Below are 18053 nucleotides of genomic sequence, written 5' to 3' on the forward strand. Positions count from 1 at the left end.
TTCCAGTGTTCAGCCATGTGAGACGAAGGGGGACGCGAGAGAATTTGGTCTGGAAAATCCGCACGGATGGACAGTTCCCCTTTGACCTATTCAGCAGATAACAATTGTGTTTTCGACCTCCTGCTTGCAGCGAAGAGGCTAAAAAGGATTTAAGGTCCTTTACATAGAGCAAACAGGGTACAATAGCAGCAGGGTCACTGTGTGCTGGGGAGCATGCTGGGTAATCTGCAGTAGCAGGGGCAAATCATTCACTCAGGTGAGACTGCAGGGGGTTAGGCTGAGGGCTGCTCTATACAACCTGTTCAGCTACAGTAAGACCACTATAGAGCAAAGCTTTGTTCCAATGAAAGTGGTAGAACTTGCTGGATTACTGTAAAGGGAAAGCGAGGAGAATGGAGTTAACGATATCCTAGTTCAGTTTCCTGCCCCCCTGAGCTGTTTAATACGGAGTATCTGATCTGATATTTTCATATATAATGCAGTCCCACAGAGCACACCTAAAATACATCAGACTATGGAGCCAATATACATACGGAAGATTTGTGTGCCTATAAATCATTATAGCTTCTTAAACTCTTAAGGATAATTCAGTGTGTACATGTAAAACCCTGCAAACTGAAAAACAGATAGTGGTGTTAGTCCTGTTCAACCACACAGTTTCAAATGATCAGTAGGAAACTACTACTCTATCAGCACGAATAGAGAAGAATAATGAACATGGCTGTAGATGATTCTAAAATGAGTCAGGAAGCTCCAAAACCTAGAGAATAAAGATGTTAAATGAGACGACAGTTTTAAGATTTCTGTTAACACAGCAAAAAAGAGCTGCACACCCTGCTCAATTATCTTTAGTCCCAATTTATCTCATTTATTATCATCTTTGCAACATATTGAGCACCACTTATGTCTATATTGTAATGAAGTATACAGCAAAAAAAAAAAAAAACATCCTGAGAATTTCTAGATATTTGTTCTTCACAATACAGAAACTGTGGACTGACTCCAATGTCCATTATTATTTTTCATATACACATCTGCTGATTTTGATGCATATATATATATATATATATATATATATATATATATATATATATATATATATATATATATATATGGCATTTCAGTAGGGTAAGAAAGGCAGTAAAGTGTATAAAACAGATATGTCAGCTAAATAGTCAGGCATTGTACAACCTGTTATTGTGAATAACACAAAAAGATGTATTAATATGTCAAGTAAGTCAAAAACTTTAAACAGTACTGCATGTAGAAACTACATCAAAAACAAAAACACGGATATTCAGCTTTGTTAGATCATGTTCATTACGTTAGTCACTGCAGCAACATCAGTGAGGTGTCACATTACTAACAATTAGACTAAATGGCAGAAATGGTGGCCAAACAGAGTCCTTTAGAAAGATGTTTATACTGTGCATTTTGGTAAAATAGCCTTAAAAGTTCACTAGAATCGGAAAATTTCTTGGCATAGTTGAATAACAAGAGTTCTTGGCATGAAAGTGACAAACCGTGACCTAAACAGTGTTGTGTCCTCCTTCAAAAGCTCAACAACCTCAAAGCTGTTATGTAACAGTCTTGACTCATTTTATTAAAACCAGCGATCTTGCCCCTCGTTTAAGAGGGTGCTGCGTTTTTGCCTGATGCTACTAGCTCGGGAACCTGGGGAAGCCGAGGAAGGACATCAAAAGTGGTGTGTGAGGAAGCAAAAGTGTGGGAAGTCAGTGGGTTTCCGTGCTAGCCCTAACCCTAAACCTAGCCTAGTAGCATTCTAGATAAGGCCACTCAACTAGCCGGCAGACCGCACAGATATCAGCACTATCCGGTAGTTATTACAAAAAGTAATTCTAATGCTCTCGTTACAGGTTAAAAACAAGACTTAAGTAAGTACTATGCTAATGGTGTAGCTAGACACCATTGTTAATTCTGTGTGAGCCGTGGCAGTGCCTCGCTGTAAACCAGCCAATCAGAAAAGAGCTAATTCAATTATTGAAATACTGTTGTAATACTGAATGCATGTATTATACAGCACCATTAACACAGGATAGAAACAATTATTACAACTACTAATAATAGTAACAATACATTTCCAATGACATATGAATTAATATCATTATTTAGCAAATTTTCTAAACCCCAAGGTTGCTTCAGGCAGATTGTAGAAGTGCATGGGGAAAAAAGTAGCAGGTAAAAGCCTTCAGTTAGGCTTTAACAAGCGAAACAGAAGCGCAGTGATGGAGATATATTCCCTTTGCAGGTAATGAGCATAATGCATAATGAGCATGTGCTCACCGTCTCTTATAATTACACACCGATACTGGTGGAATACACTGAGTACTCATCTCCACTCTGTTGTGAGCTCTCACTGTGAGAGCGGTGAACAAGCTGTCCCACTAAAGCATTCGATGTTCCACCAAAATCTGCAGATCTGCACGCCATACGCCCCGCAGCATCCGCAGAGACTGGACGTGTTGACGTGGGCAGACATTGGCAGATGTCCGCTGTACCTCATATGACCCCGCACCTCTCTCTCTCTCTCTCTCTCTCTCTCTCTGGGCAGCTGAGCGAGGGAGGCCGTCGGGCTAATCTACTGAAGTGAGGAACAGCCCGCTTAATAATTAACACAACAAGAGATACGTTGCTTGTGTTTAACCACTGTTTATTCGGTGGCCCAGTTCAATGAAGTCAAAGCGGGTTGCCAGCGAGCGACTCTGCCTTAAAGGGCCCATATCCCACAATAGTCACGGGAGGTCCATGTTTGTGTGGGTTTATATACTAGTCACAGCTGTAGTTTTTAATTTTTTTTAATTTTTTTGCTTTTTTCCAACCTCCCTTACCTTAGAATTAAACAGGCTGTTTTTGTAGCTGACCCTTTATTATATATATATATATATATATATATATATATATATATATATATATATATATATATATGTGTGTGTGTGTGTGTGTGTATGTGTGTGTGTGTGTGTGTATAATCATCTCTGTTCTGACTGGTTGTCCTGTTCTATGCCTCATTTCAAGAACAGGCCATGCTGAAACACTCCTTATAACTTTAATGTGAGTGGGCGGGTTTACACTGGAAACATGTGGAACCTTAACAATGCGTTCATCCTACTTCACGTATGCATACCCATGTGTTCCCTATGTTTACCTATGTTTTCTATTTCAGAAATGTGTTCCATGATATGAGCCCTTTAACATCACTCATTATTGTTTCTTAAAGCTCTCTTTTTAGCATAATTTGGAGAGATACTACAACTAAATGAGCTCTGTGGGGACCTGTTGTAGATAATAAGGCTGATAAGCTATAGAGCTGGAGCCTACACACAAATTCCCCCCTACTGAGGATTCTCCTTCAGGGCTACAATCACACAGTGGTCAGTAATTTGTATGCAGATTCGGGAGGCGGGGGAGTTGCCTTAAACCTTTTTTTTCCCTCTGTTGGAAATGCGACACAGCAGCACTTTGTGGCGAAGCTGGGGGAAAAGAGAGAGGAGAGAGAGCGACTGCAGCAATGTCCTGGCCTGCTTTTTGAGAGAGTGCCCGCCAGTGGAGCGGTCCTGAGACGTTAGCAGTGGGGTTTTATTTTTGGGACGGCCCTTAAGTAGGTCAGTGCAGAGTCTGTGACAGTGCTGTGGCAGTGAGTGTAAACAACGGCGCATGATGTTGTTTTTCTCAGCCTGCCCTGGCACCGAGAGCCACCGGCCGGCCTGCCTTGACCCTCCACCCTCAAACCTTCCTCCATCCCCTTCCACTTTCCAGCCCAGGAGCTCCTCAAAAACACTACTGCTGGACACTGACCCCTGCCCTTTCCGTATGTGCGGCTATTTCAGGACAATCTTCTCCGTTACTTCTGGACATGGGCCGCTGTTGTATAACTCTGTGGGACTTGTGTGACTCTGTATGACGCAGCGCAGCTTTGTGGATTGAATTTTAGGGTTTTGAAAATAAGTGCTCAGATCTCAGAGCGATACCAAAATGTCTCGACCGCCAGCGTGAAAAATCCAACCGAGGAAAAAAAGGTTCTGCAGCCAAAATCACTCCCATCCGCGAGAACGTCTGTGGCTATGGCCCAGTGTTAAACAAGCTTTCCACAAAAAAAACAAAAAAAGCATTTCTGCCCTGCTGTACCCTACACTGGATGTGCTGCCAAGTTGAAACAGAGAGCTGGATGTTTACAAGTTTAGGGAGAGGAGGTAGAAACTTCTGGGCAGCGTTAACACCAGCCCAATGTCCACACGCATTAACTATTGATACAGTATGTGCCACACAGAGTTACAGTTACATGCCAAAGTTTTAGAAGGGGTTATCGTCTTTCTCCCTGCTGAGCGCGGGCGACAGATATCGCACCCTGATCTCACTGTACAGGAACGGACAAAAGTACAAAAACAGGCCTCGTGCGGGACGTACAACTCCGAAGTGTGCCTATTACAAAATTAAACCCTTTCTAATGAGTTAATAAGCTGGCTGCCACGAAGTTGATTAGCTCTTCAAAATCGTGCTTGTAAAAAAAAAAAGGATGGCAGCTTGCTTTAATTAGGACTCAACCTTTATATAGCTTCAACATGTGGATCATTAGCCCCATTGAACACTTTTATGCCCAGAGAGCATATTAATTAGTGCAGTCTGGAATACCTGCGACGGCTCTCATTCTACTGTCTGCACTCTCTCCTGCGGGACAGACGAGGAGCCAGTGAGTGAGAGAGTGAGAGAGATGGAGTGTATAACAGATAGCTGGAGGTCAGTCCTTTAGGGTTCAAAGGCTACTGTTACAGTCATCTGTGTGTGTGTGTGTATTTGTGCGGGTGTGTGTTCCCATGCACTCCCCCAGAGAGAGGGCAAAGTTGAGGGCATGTTTACACCGAAGGTACACGACGTGATACGCTGTTTATTCACTTATGAACCGATAATAAATCACTCAGACTCCATGACTCAGCCACGTTGGATAACCGTTCGTGTACACACTGTGCTCTCCTTTGACTTTAGAGGAACAGTTTGGAGGAAGATGAAATGAACGTGATTTATCACTTGCCTCGGATGCAGTCGATCAGTCAAGGCATGTTTGGAGTCTGAAGTTTACTTCTTCCATTTAGATCAGGAGATGCCTCGCTAATGTTGCTAACAAACACTGGACTTAGACTGTCACCAACCTCAGCTGCATGAATCATGAATCAGCTGCATCCAGATCTTTTTTTTTCCCCACAGACAAATCGATGTGGTTCAGAACATGGTTTAGTCCAGAAACACACATATAAACTTCTCTACAAAGATGAATGGAGGAGCAACTATTTCGAGTACCTATAAACTATGTTTAACTCCACATACTATGTGGTCTGGTTGGGACATTAGGTCAGATGTTATGCAGTTGATAATGTAGTTCCAGTTTTTGCTTAGCTCAAGTGAGATCGAAGCACAGCATTTTCTTAAATAATTAAAACCAAATCGCTGACTGATTTTGGATGCACATCATTTATTATTTTGTCATCTATTTCCAGAGATGAGGTTGGTGACAATCTCAGACTAGTGTTTGATAGCAATGTTAGCCTAGCATCTCCTAAAAAAAGCACAAGTCAGATATCAAACATGTCCTGGCAGACTGACTGCGTCTGAGGTAAGAGATCAAACTTGCTAATTTCTTTTAAGGAAAATATTTGTATTATTATTCCTTTGAAAGAACAGTTTGTTGAAAATTGGCACAGCTCTAAATGTCAGCCAGCAAAGTTCACTTCTTTAACTTTCCGCTGGAGCTATTAGGCTAATGTAGCTCAAAAGTGACAAAGCCTACAACCCACCAGTTCGCATAGTGTACACAGAGCACGAATTGAGGTTTTAAATAGAAATTTAAAGTGGACATTAGACAACATATGAGCCTGAAGGAAGTCTATTTTACATATACTTATATTACAAAGCATACTAACCGCAGCACCGTAGCTCCAGCGTAAAACTACTTAAAAAACACAATATATGCACTAGTTGATTGGCTACATTTGGTGGAGGAGGGATTTGTGATCTATCTAAACAATATGTTTTGAAACTTTAACAGTGTGTTTAACAGTTTGATTTTTTATTTAACTATCATAAACACTCTCATCGATCGCATACAAGAAAGAGCACGGCGCTGTCAGCTGCTGTGTGAACGATCATGTCAGAGATGTGGTGACTCAGAGGTGTAGGTAACTGAGGCGACGTGTGCTCTCACGCACGCGACCTCTGTGCATGCCACGTCCTGACACTCAGTGATGGAGTGCTGAAATACGGCCCTGCTGTGGCCCGCAAGGCATCGCCCCGCAGCACGCTGCCCTGCCCTCTGCCAGCTCTCGGCCTGCTGAAATCTTAGAGCCCTCTCTTCCTCGTGCTCTGCTGAATTATACAGCATGATCACTGCAGCACTGTAAACATCCGCGCCCATAAAACGACGATGCAGCGCAGAGCTCGAGTGTCCGCTAGGAGAGTGCGTCCTTAGGCAAGGTGGGGCGTGTGCCTCTGTGGGAAACTGATGACTGTAAATGTGTGATGGGAACAAGTGGGCAGGTCTAGGTCTAGGCGTGGCGGAAGACGGAGAAGCCTCCTACCTGTGTGTGTCTGCCTATGGGCCTCCAGGACGTCCTCTTTGGAGAACTGCGCTCCACACTGATCACACACCAGAGCTTTTGGTCCAGCTGCAACACAGACAACAGGGGATTTAGTTAGTTAGGACTTTTACGGACCGCAGTGTAGCTTTTCTGATTCACTTGAAATGTCCATGCTGTGTCTGATGTAAAAGCTCAGTTTGTTGGATGAGCTACATGAAAGTATAGCTCAGAAGATCTGTTGTAATAATGAATTCCTGACTTGCCACAAGCAGGAGTGGAGGATACAGGGTAGAAATCTGTATCTCAAGTGAAAGTGGAAGTTTGATGTTTCCCAATCACACACCCTGGTGTAGGTACTGGAATGGTGAACAGCATTTTATTATTATTAAATTGCTGCTAACACAACGTCATCTGACAGCTCAACAACTTTGGAATTCTGTTACGTCAGTTAACAGGCATCCCCTTTCTGTTAGCATCACACTGAGTGACGAGGAAGAGAGCTTAATATCCTACCCACCCAGCATGAGAACGAAACCAGTTATGCTATCTTGGACTCCTAGCCACTGATGCTTTTTTTGTTTGGTGGTGTGTAGTGCAGCAACTACTAACAATATAGCCAAGACAACGTAGCAGATTCATGGAAGGTTTCATTTCACACTGATATGAACCTGAAAACAAGAACTATAACTGACTGGAAAGAGAAAAAGAAAGATTAGGGTACCTGGGGAGGTTTTAATGAAAACAATAAGGAATAAAACAATGTGTAGATCTCCCAAAGCAGTGCCTAACAATGCCTCACTACAGCATTTTCAATGTGATGCATTGGTATGCAAGGCATCCCCAAGCCTTCACACTACCACCACCATGCTTCACAGTGAGTATGAGGTTCTTGCCATGAAAAGCATTTCATTGTGAGAAGAATACTGTCATGTTTTCAGTGAGCGATACCATTGGTCCATCTTATCCAATATACTCTGGATTTTCGGATGTGACAATTTCTCAACTTTTTGTTTGTTACAGGTTGAGGTTGGGTTTTGGAGCTTGGAGTGACGATACACACCTAAGTTGACTCTATTTTTACACATTTGGAGACTGTTTTTTATCTTGACTGGTGTTTTATGGTGAATTGAACTTAAATATATGCCACTTTTATGTTCATTTCCAGCAATTTAATTGGTATCAACCAGCTGTGCCACATTTCAATAATATTCTCAAAAATGCATCTTTACTAAATCCAGTTAAATCACTAATTCTGCTCTATTTGCAAGTAAACAATGTCAATGTATGTCTACAACGTACTTGCTTGGCTGTTCTCTCTACTACTTGTAAAAAGGAGCTCTCCTTTTGTTACAGCAGAAAACTTCACAACTTACTTCCGAAAGGTTATCAATAGACAACAGAGGCACTTGATCGTTCCCACAGTGTGGCACTGCCTTTTATCTGTTTTAGGGCTTTTCAAATCAATTTGTTGATTCTGTGCAGAAGTCGGTCTCAAGAGTTGATCTGAGATCAGTTTCCCAGCTCCTTGGTTAATGATCAAAAAGGCTATTTCCCCTCATTGCGTCAAAGAACAGAAAAAAAACACTCATTTTCAGCCCAGCTCTCAAATAATTAAGAGTTATGCACACACTGAGGAAGGCCCGAGCTGAAACATCTGTGTTGCCAAATGCGCTTCCAGCACATAAAATAAATCAAAAAGAAGCCACATAGCCTCGTGCGGTCTCGCTGTGAGAGGCTTGATTCGTTTCCGATATTTAGGTGGTTACCAATGTATATAAAGCTGCTTGAGAGGTGTGTTTGTGTACTGGAGCCTTGACATCTTCCAGGAAAACATTTATATTTTGTGGCCCAAAACACTCCGTTCTCCAGACTGCAGTGCATAAAGATGATCTACTTCTGTAAATTTCCCACCCCCTCCCCATCCATGCCCCCCCAAAAAATTGTGTTCGCTTCAAAACTGCCTTCATGCATTTACTGCATGTCAAGCAAGTGAAACATGAGATTATTTACCAAAATGTCAGTATTGTCCTTTAAAGGTTTGGCTTCACTTCTCACAGAGGGAATTGTTTTTGATACAAAAAAAATCCCCTTTACCCCCCCAACACACACACACACACACCAACGGAGAGCCGTGACACAAAGTCTCTTGACAGAACCAGAGAAATGTTCTTCTATCAAACAATAGCTGCCAGCTCTCTCTCGCCGCGCTTTCATAAAAGTCCACAAACTAGTCAGAAACGAACAAACAGCCATACATCCTCCAGGATATGAAACCATGACTGTGTGCATCTCCATGCTGACTTTTGACAGGTTCGGCATGTCGTCCTCAAAGGCTAGAAACTTTACTTTTTTGCTGCTTTGCTGGGGGAAAGCATACAGCAGTCGGCCCACCTGTGCTCCACCCACACGCGCTCTTTGCTTGCAACTGTTGCTTTGAGGACTGTTGACAAAAATCCTGTTCAAGCTAATGAGACACTGACAAGTGAAATTTAGAGTGCTTCGTAACCTACATGAATATGCGAAGGGTTTGATTCCAAAAGGCAATAAAAGCCATTTCCAATTTGATATTAGTTTCAAATTAATTTGATACAATTTGATATTTGACTAATTTGATATTAGTTTCATTTTTTCGGTAAAAAAGGCTGCTGGAATAAAGCTTGTTGTGCAATCCAATGATTCATTTATTATTACCCCATTACTAAAGATATTAGTTATCAGTGACAATAATGCCAACATATCTTCATATAATATTACATACAATATTTAGTGTAGTGTAGTTTTCTGGTAGCACTTATTTGTAAGCTTATTTGGATGGTCTACTGTAGATGCCTCAACTAACATTCAACTAAATGTGTAGTAAACGACTACCTGTCCATAGTGAACTTGGCAACACACAAGTTGTTCAGTCAGGCACATCACATCGTGACAGAGAAAAGAGCTTTCTGAAGACCATATAAAAAGGCTGTGGACATCTATCAATCTGGAAAAGGTTACAAAGGCACTTCTACAGCTCTAGGGCTTTATCAAACTACATTCTGAGCCCTACTGTCTACATAGAGAAAGACCTGAGCAGTAGTCAATCTCCCTAGGTGTGGGCAACCTCCTAAAATCTCTCCAAGAGTAATGTATGAACAAACGACAGTGTTAACAGTGTATGAAGAATATGGATTTGCGTGTCACTTTTACCAAGAAACAACTAGATGATCCTCCTGAATTCTGAAATAATGAGTTATAGAGCTTTTCGGGCCGACATAGGACTTGTTATACACTGCTGTTCATGGTAAGGTCATCTGTTTGTGAGCAGAAGTGTAGTTGAATCATGCAACAAGACCACCTGGAGTCTACCTTGAATGTTTACAAAAATAGGACATTTAATTTTGTATGGGTGCAAAAGGTTTTGTTGTTGTGTGACTGAGTCAAAGTTAACATGATGACAAATCACCATTGTTTATACCCTAATTTCAGTCTAGCTTAGGAGTGTTGCATATCATGGAATCTCATGTGATGTTTACTGATGACCGGTATTTAGGAAAGAATGAACACATCTCCTGATGTGTTGCTGGAGCACAAGTTCTTAGTCTTTGAAAAGGAGACTGAGGAGCTAGTTAACCTTACACCGTGTAGATGAATCCCAGCAGGTCGGAGCTGGATATAATGTTCTTTAACTTTAGGGGCAATTAAGGACACACATCTGGACACACAGTGGACAGTCAGGCTTCTCATTCGAGACCACATAAGACAACAGGATTTAGGTCTTAAATGTGACGAGAGAACTAGTACGCGCAAGTCTAATAATGATGTGCATCATTCCCTCAACCCTGTGTCTGAAGCGAGGAGCTATTAATAGTGTCCCTGTGCCACCTGTAGAGCTGGCCTAGTCTGCCACACAAACAGTGAAGTAGGCCACGAAATGTCCTTAATTTAAGCAACCACGCTGAACGAACCACACCACAATCTTCAACAAAAAGGAGAAAGTGTTTTTAATTGGGTTGTGAGGTTCTGGACGAAAACCATTTGCTGCTGTCTGAAGATTTCAAAGCCCTAAAGAATGAAGAGTAAAACAGCGGTTTGGCTAAATCATACTCGGCTTGAAGATGGCTGGTACTGCTGGCACTTTTGTCCATATTTATGAATAACAGTTGGGCATACAGTAAACATGTACTGATTTCAATACTGCATCAATGCAGCCTTAAATTCCCTCATTATCCCTGTAGTGTAATGCAATTAAGACGTATTAAGAGTTTAGAGAGCCCTTCACCATCAGGTAGAGCCGTTCTCCAAGGATTTCTGCCACTCTGCTCCTCCGCAGGTGAGCTTTAACTGTTTTCACATGCGAACAGCGAACCGCTCTGACCCGGGCTCCCCCTGCCTCCCCTTGACATGACTCCGCTTCACAGATACAGCACACGTACCAGACAGGCATCAGTCTGTGCATTAAAGCGAGGCCTTTCACTGCCTATCCTCTTCAGTCTCACGTCCAGCCTCAGAGCATCCCACCAGTTTTCAGTGGAGGGAAAAAAAAAGTCAATAAAATCTAAATCTATAATGACCCAAGGCTCGTCAAGTATCTATTTTCGCTCAGCTGCCTCTAAATGGCTTTATTATGAGTCATTAAAACGCCCACAAGCTCGAGGAAGCCAGCCAGCTAGCGCCTAAATTTAGCCTCTTCCCCACATACCCTTTTTCTTCTTCTTCTCATTCTCGTACCGCTGCCCCCAAAGCAAAGTGGAGCTGCACATGTGCTTTCAGACACATGACAAACCGTCAGTGAAGAAAGAAAAAAAGAAAGAAAGAGAGAACAAGAAAAAAACGAACATTACAGGATTCCAGCACTTAGTGCTTCAACCTCTAAACAATTACGACCCTGCAGTGGCGTGAAAAAGGTTTCCACCTCGTCTGAATTTCAGACCAAATTACAGAGGGAATTAGGATCAGTGTAACCAGAGCTTCGGTTAATGACCAGCCTAGATTTTAGCCAGCGCTGTTCCATCTAAAACTAACTTGGCAACTTGCAACTTGTCCAGACAGGCACATGGTGCCACAGAGAAGAGAGATTTCTGAAGACCATCTAAAAAGGTTGTGGACATCTATCATCTATCAATCTGGAAAAGGTTAAAATACCACTTCTACACCTCTAGGGCTTTAGCAAACTGCATTTGGAGCCCTACTGTCTAAATAGAGAACAGCACTCAATCTCACAGGTGTGGGCGACCTCCTAAAACCTCTCCAGGAGTCAGGTGGGCTGAAGCTAAAGCGCAGCTGGGTCTTGCAACAGGACTACCTCAAGTCTAATCTCGCAGTGATTTTAAAAAACTGAATTTCTGAAAGGGCCTAGTCCAAGTCAAAATTCCTGACCTAAATTATTTGAACACTTATTCAAAGTGAAGCTTAACAACAACAGCAACGACACAGTCATGCACTCTTGCATACGTACACACACACACACACACACACACACACACAAACCCACACAGTCCAATGTCCCATTTGTTGAAAGTAGCAGTGTCTGCACCCATGTATGTGTATGTGATGTGTTCTTTTCTGACATGGCTGGCTTCGCTCATCTGCATCCTAGCCCCCCCTCCATCCCCAAGACAGTCGCAGCTCACTGCACCATGAAGTAATGAAGCAAGTCCAAAATTCAATAGCCTTCTGTTCTGCTTTTGAAGGCACACAGTGTACTGTACTGAACTGCCCACGAAGAACATTTGCCTCCAAAAACAGCCTCGCACACAGTCACCTTCCATCAAAACACTTTGACAGCATACAGAAATAAGTGGCCGGCACATGCTAAATACCAAATCAGCTTGCTGGAGAATGGAGCTCCTGCTACTTGGCAACCGTTAGGATCCGAAGCCACCGAATCCAGTGGCGGGTCAACAACATCGGAACCGTTTCTGTTCTATAAAGGCGGGATTAGATTTTGGTTAAGGACTGAGAACAGAGGATTAAATTCAATTATCATAAATTGTCGCCTTACGACAATGGAAACGGGATAATACCACTTATCTTGGAACTGGCAGGAGCCAAGATGAGCCGCGAGGCCTTTTGGGAATTAGTAGCTGCTTTGAGCGAACACAAAAGCCAGGCTAAAACAATACAACTCTTTTATATACATTTATTTATATAACTATTGAACACTTCAGTAAGTATTAATGGCAGTGTGCTAACGCCTTGTATGACAGAAGATCAATGCTAGGCCTTTTAACTCTTATTGCAGTCAATAACAAAGACATGGTGCAATTTTATATCAATTATTGCTCTCTTTTAGCTCCTTGAAACAAGTCTAATTTTCACATACGTACATGCTGATGCTAACTGTACATTAATGCATACAATGTAGCAATTGGGAGATTCATCTGACATTCATTTATTCATTCATTGACATTACAGTAATGTTTGTATTTTAAGTTCTTTAACGTATATATTGAAATTAACTGGACCACTTCCATACTGAATAGCTCAATCTGCAACCAGGACCAATTCTGGGCTCGTTTGGGGAGATCATATTTTGGGGGGTTTATATGTGTGACAGTGAGTTTGAACACAGTTTACACAGTCCACCTAAATACGGATCGATTACTTCATATGTCGTCTTTGTGTGCAGTTTTTTCTAAAAAGTAAATAACAAATGTATTCCTTTGCTGCTCTGACAATAAATGATAATATATGGATAGCAATTGCAAATGGGAATATCCTTTTTTGATACTGTTTTATTATATGATTTTAAAATTTATATTATTATATACATTATAGTCACGATTCTTTAGGTAGGGTGCGCCACTCGTTCAGTGATGTGGTTAATGAATGTGTGGTAGTGGTGTAATGATACATGTAGTTTTGATTAATCGCCATTGGTACATGCAATCACATCAAGAACACGCGGTGCATGCTATTATGGTAAATACGGTAATTTCACAAGCACTTGCGCCACCCGGAAGGTATAAGCTGTTGGATTTTCATGGTATTACATGTCCTGCCCTGAATTCTTTTATGCAGAATCTTTTGGTTTTGGAAATATCAGTTATATCAGTGTTTAAAATCTGAATCTGCTAGCAAGTTTAGTGTGTCAAAATATCATGATAAATATTGTATATTGTGAAAATATTTTTGTTATTGGCGATATCATCCAGTCCTGGAAAATCCGCTACTTTGAGCTATCAGCCGGCTCCTCAACATGTATAAGACTAAAGCACCTGGGGAAGATGTGTTAAACACTCAGACAGAGGCTGGCACGGGGCACACACTGACACACCCTTTAACATTCCTATTTAACAGTCTGAACACGCATACACACATTTACCCCCCCCCCCCCCCCCCCCACACACACACACACACAGATCCATCACATCCTGTTGTAACAGCCAGAACACTCAAGCGACCCCTCTGTCATCTAGTCATCTCGTGGAGTGATTCTCAGCAGGCCTGCTGTCCCTCTTTCCGTCTTAATTTCCCCACACAAACACACACACACACACAGATACCCACATACGCACACACACACACACGGTTTCTGTTTTTGTTTTGTTTATTCGGGCCTCCTTCCCTCCTCCCCGCCTCCGCCCCGACGCTTACGCCGTTTTCGGAGAGCGAGCAGTGGCTTGGAGAGCGCTCAAGTTTGATTAATTTTGGGATTTGGGTACAGTATGTTCCTGGACACGCATCTGCGAGCGATCATAAATGCTCCGGAATGCTGGCAGAACATCCAGACCTGCAGGCAGCTGATGATGTCATCAGAGCGAGGGAAGAGCTGGCGTGCCGCCAACCATCTCAAACACTGCTCCCTCAGACGGCCAGACGCACAGAGAGCGAGGGAGAGAGCGAAAGGAGGAAAACAGAGATAGAGCGAGAGAGAGAGAGACACACACACAGGGAAATAGACGGGGGAGAGAGATATAAAAATAAAGAGAGTGAGAGAGAGAGAACAGAAGACAGAGCGTTGTGTGTCTCTGCACTCTGAGGCCAAATGCTTCACATATTTATGATTCTTCTTTCTTACGTTTTCATGCTGTGCGTGAACAGGTGCAACAGAGGGAGGGATTAAATGTGGAAATAAATCTAATTGGAAAATAAATCTTGGTTGTTTTTAGGCCATATGATGCTCACACGGAGTATTTAGACAGTGAAGGTTTGTTTGTCCGTTTCTCTGCATCAGATAAAAAATGAAAGCACTTGAGCCGCCCTGGCAAACACTAACACTTCCCGTCTTTATTAACCCAAACATCAGTGGGTAAAGGCCTGAATTACACATATTCAAAAGACAGGAAGAGAAGACCTCCACAGAATGGGGAATTAATGGGAGAGAGAGGGAGAGAGAGGGAGAGAGAGAGAGAGAGATATGAGTAAACACAAAAACTGAATGAAAGAAAGAATGAAAGTAATGTGAATTTGGAGTGAAGAGCCATCAGAGCTTCGCTGCAGCCATAAGTTAATCAAGTCAAGTGAGGTGTGCAACCCCGCCCCTCTGGAGAATAGACTACAGACTTTATCAGACAACTCCAGCCACACACACACTCTCTCTCACACACACACACACACACAGACACCTCCTGGCTGCCAGTTTGAATGCTCTTCTAGCTCATCTGCGACGAGACAGTAGCCAGAGAAAGGCCACCTAACTCTAAACACCACATTCAGTAAGTACTAATCCCGATCCACAGTTAGCATCAATCCCCACACCCAGTAGGCATCAAACCCCACACTCAGTTACTACTAAGCCCCATCCCCAGTTAGTATCAAACCCCTACACTCAATTAGCATCAAATCCCACACTCTGTAAGCATTAAACCCCACAGTCTGTAAGCATTAAACCCCACACTCTGTAAGCATTAAACCCCACAGTCTGTAAGCATTAAACCCCACAGTCTGTAAGCATTAAACCCCACACTCTGTAAGCATTAAACCCCACAGTCTGTAAGCATTAAACCCCACACTCTGTAAGCATTAAACCCCACACTCTGTAAGCATTAAACCCCACACTCATTTATCATCAAACCCCACACTCATTTAGCATTAAACCCCACACTCATTTATCATCAAACCCCACACTCATTTAGCATTAAACCCAACACTCATTTAGCATTAAACCCCACACTCAGTTAACATTAAACCCAACACTCATTTAGCATTAATCCCCACACTCAGTTAACATTAAACCCAACACTCATTTAGCATTAAACCCCACACTCAGTTAACATTAAACCCCACACTCAGTTAACATTAAACCCCACACTTAGTTAACATTAACCCCCACACTCAGTTAACATTAAACCCCACACCAATTTAGCATTAAACCCCACACTAATTTAGCATCAAACCCCACACTCATTTAGCATTAAACCTCACACTCAGTTAACATCAAACCCCACACTCATTTAGCATTAAACCTCACACTCAGTTAACATTAAACCCCACACTCATTTAGCATTAAACCCCACACTCATTTAGCATTAAACCTCACACTCATTAAAGTGACTAAATAATAAAATATTCAGTGACAGCATTAGCTCCAGCCTATCCCACGGCACAAAAACAGGGCTGCAAGATTGGAGCAGGAAGCCTTGGCAAGTGGAAAGGAAGAGAGAAATAAAGCTATTTCACAATCTAATTCGTGCCTGAAGGATTGTGCAATAAGGCCCTTCATGGAGATAAACTGATGGGAAAATATGTCTCACTGGAAGCTTTCCTCACTAAACAATTACATAACGTTTTACACACGAATACACAAGAAAAAAGCTTTTAAGCATTAGAAGTTATAATGATCACCAGCAATAACAGGAACACTCTGTAGTTTGATATGAACTTCTCACTTGTAGAAAACAAGCAGGAGAAATGATGTTGGAAATTTTTACTGAATACAATAGTTGTGTTCAAAGTTCAAATTTGACTTTGATAAAGTCTATCATTGTCTCAGACCCAAAACTGTCAATACAGAATAGAAATCAAATGTAAATGTAATTAATTATGTAACAAACCACATCATTAAGCAATAACTCTTGTCTTATAAAGGTGAACTGTTTAAGTGAGTTATGTGTGCAGCTACCGGCTACAGGCTGTCCCCACCCTGATGGGTGTTCCTGTCATAACACTTATTCACTTAGGAAAGGTAGCTGGCAAGCCTTCACTGTACATACTGTACCTAATAACATGGCCAGCTGCCCAGCCTGGAGTCCTGCCAGCTTCACAATGTTACAAACAGTGGACGTCTGTAGTGGCTGGAGGAGCAGGAGCATGGGAATAACCCAATTGTGACTCAGTAATTCCTGACCCCAGCTGACCGAAGGGCAGCGCTGTATCTGGTGTAAATAGTTTACTGTACACATCAACGGAAAGAACAGAGGCTGTACTACAGCAGATAGCGACAGATATTAACTCTACTGATCTGAGGCTGGGGGACTGTGTTGATTGTGAGCTAGTGTCCAATCACTTTCAGCAGTCTTGGTCTGGCTTACTTCAGAGCTGGATGATGCATACTGGTATTCACTGAACCCAACAATGTGTGTCTTAGAGAGACTGGAATGTGGTTTCTGTTAACACTGACTGGATCAAGTTTCCTTTGATGTAAATTTAGGAAAGCAGAACAAAACAGCCCAATTAAGCAGTATAGATTGGCAGTGCTCAGAAATCAGGGGGTCATTAGCTTTATTAACCCATTGAGGCCTAGGCAGATTCGCCTAGTCTTCTCTGTTAATAGGGTGAGTTTTAAAGCTGATCTAAAACTGTGTGATGTAACAAAGTTAAACATGCATGTATTTAAATGTAGGCTTTGCCACACATATCTTTTTTTGGGAAAGACAACACATGAATAAGAATGGAAGTCACACCTCAGTGGCCTTTCATCACTGCTCTGATTAAACCAAACAATAATAAGCGCTTAATGATCCAAACTGTGCTCTGAATGACAATAAAGGAGGCCATGCTCTTTATAAGACAGTGAAGCACAGTAGACTGTCGGAACCAAAAAACATACTGTACCGGTACATTTATGTTCATCAAGCTAGAAATATAGCATAATCTCATAAATAGATCTTACTGATGCTTTTAATGCTCAGAAAATAGTCATCCCTGTCATTGTGTTGAACATTGAGCTGGGCAATATGACGATATTTTATTGTATCATGATGAATTCTGTTATTACGATAACAATATGCTTTGCTAAGCATATGGAGGAGACTGTCAGTGCTTAATAAACACTGATCAGCTGCAGGTTTCATTACAGACAGTGTAATTAGACTGGCTTAATTAGATGAAGAGCAGCAGATGTTGAATAAAAATCACTGTGTTGAGTACGGGAGAGGATCTAAATAGTAGTTTTTAAGAATCTGTCGCTACTGATGTTTTTAGTCTGTGATTACATGTATCGTGATAAATATCGTGTAAAAGTCTTTAGATATCGTGATATAATGTTTTGACCATATCAGCCAGCCCTAGTTGAACACTTTCATTGCTAAAATAGCTCAACTTTTA

The 18053-nt window shown here is 41.9% G+C and overlaps 1 protein-coding gene across 1 annotated transcript in view; it reads right to left on the reverse strand.

The window, feature by feature from the left end:
• zbtb16b (zinc finger and BTB domain containing 16b) overlaps positions 1-18053 on the reverse strand; it is a 65884-nt gene that overhangs the window by 27377 nt on the left and 20454 nt on the right. The window contains exon 4 of the mRNA XM_072691203.1: positions 6588-6674. Coding sequence (XP_072547304.1) covers positions 6588-6674 — 87 coding nt within the window. The remainder of the gene's footprint in view (positions 1-6587; positions 6675-18053) is intronic.

This window comes from Salminus brasiliensis, chromosome 11 (assembly GCF_030463535.1).
Source record: "Salminus brasiliensis chromosome 11, fSalBra1.hap2, whole genome shotgun sequence".
Classification (NCBI taxonomy): Eukaryota; Metazoa; Chordata; class Actinopteri; order Characiformes; family Bryconidae; genus Salminus; species Salminus brasiliensis.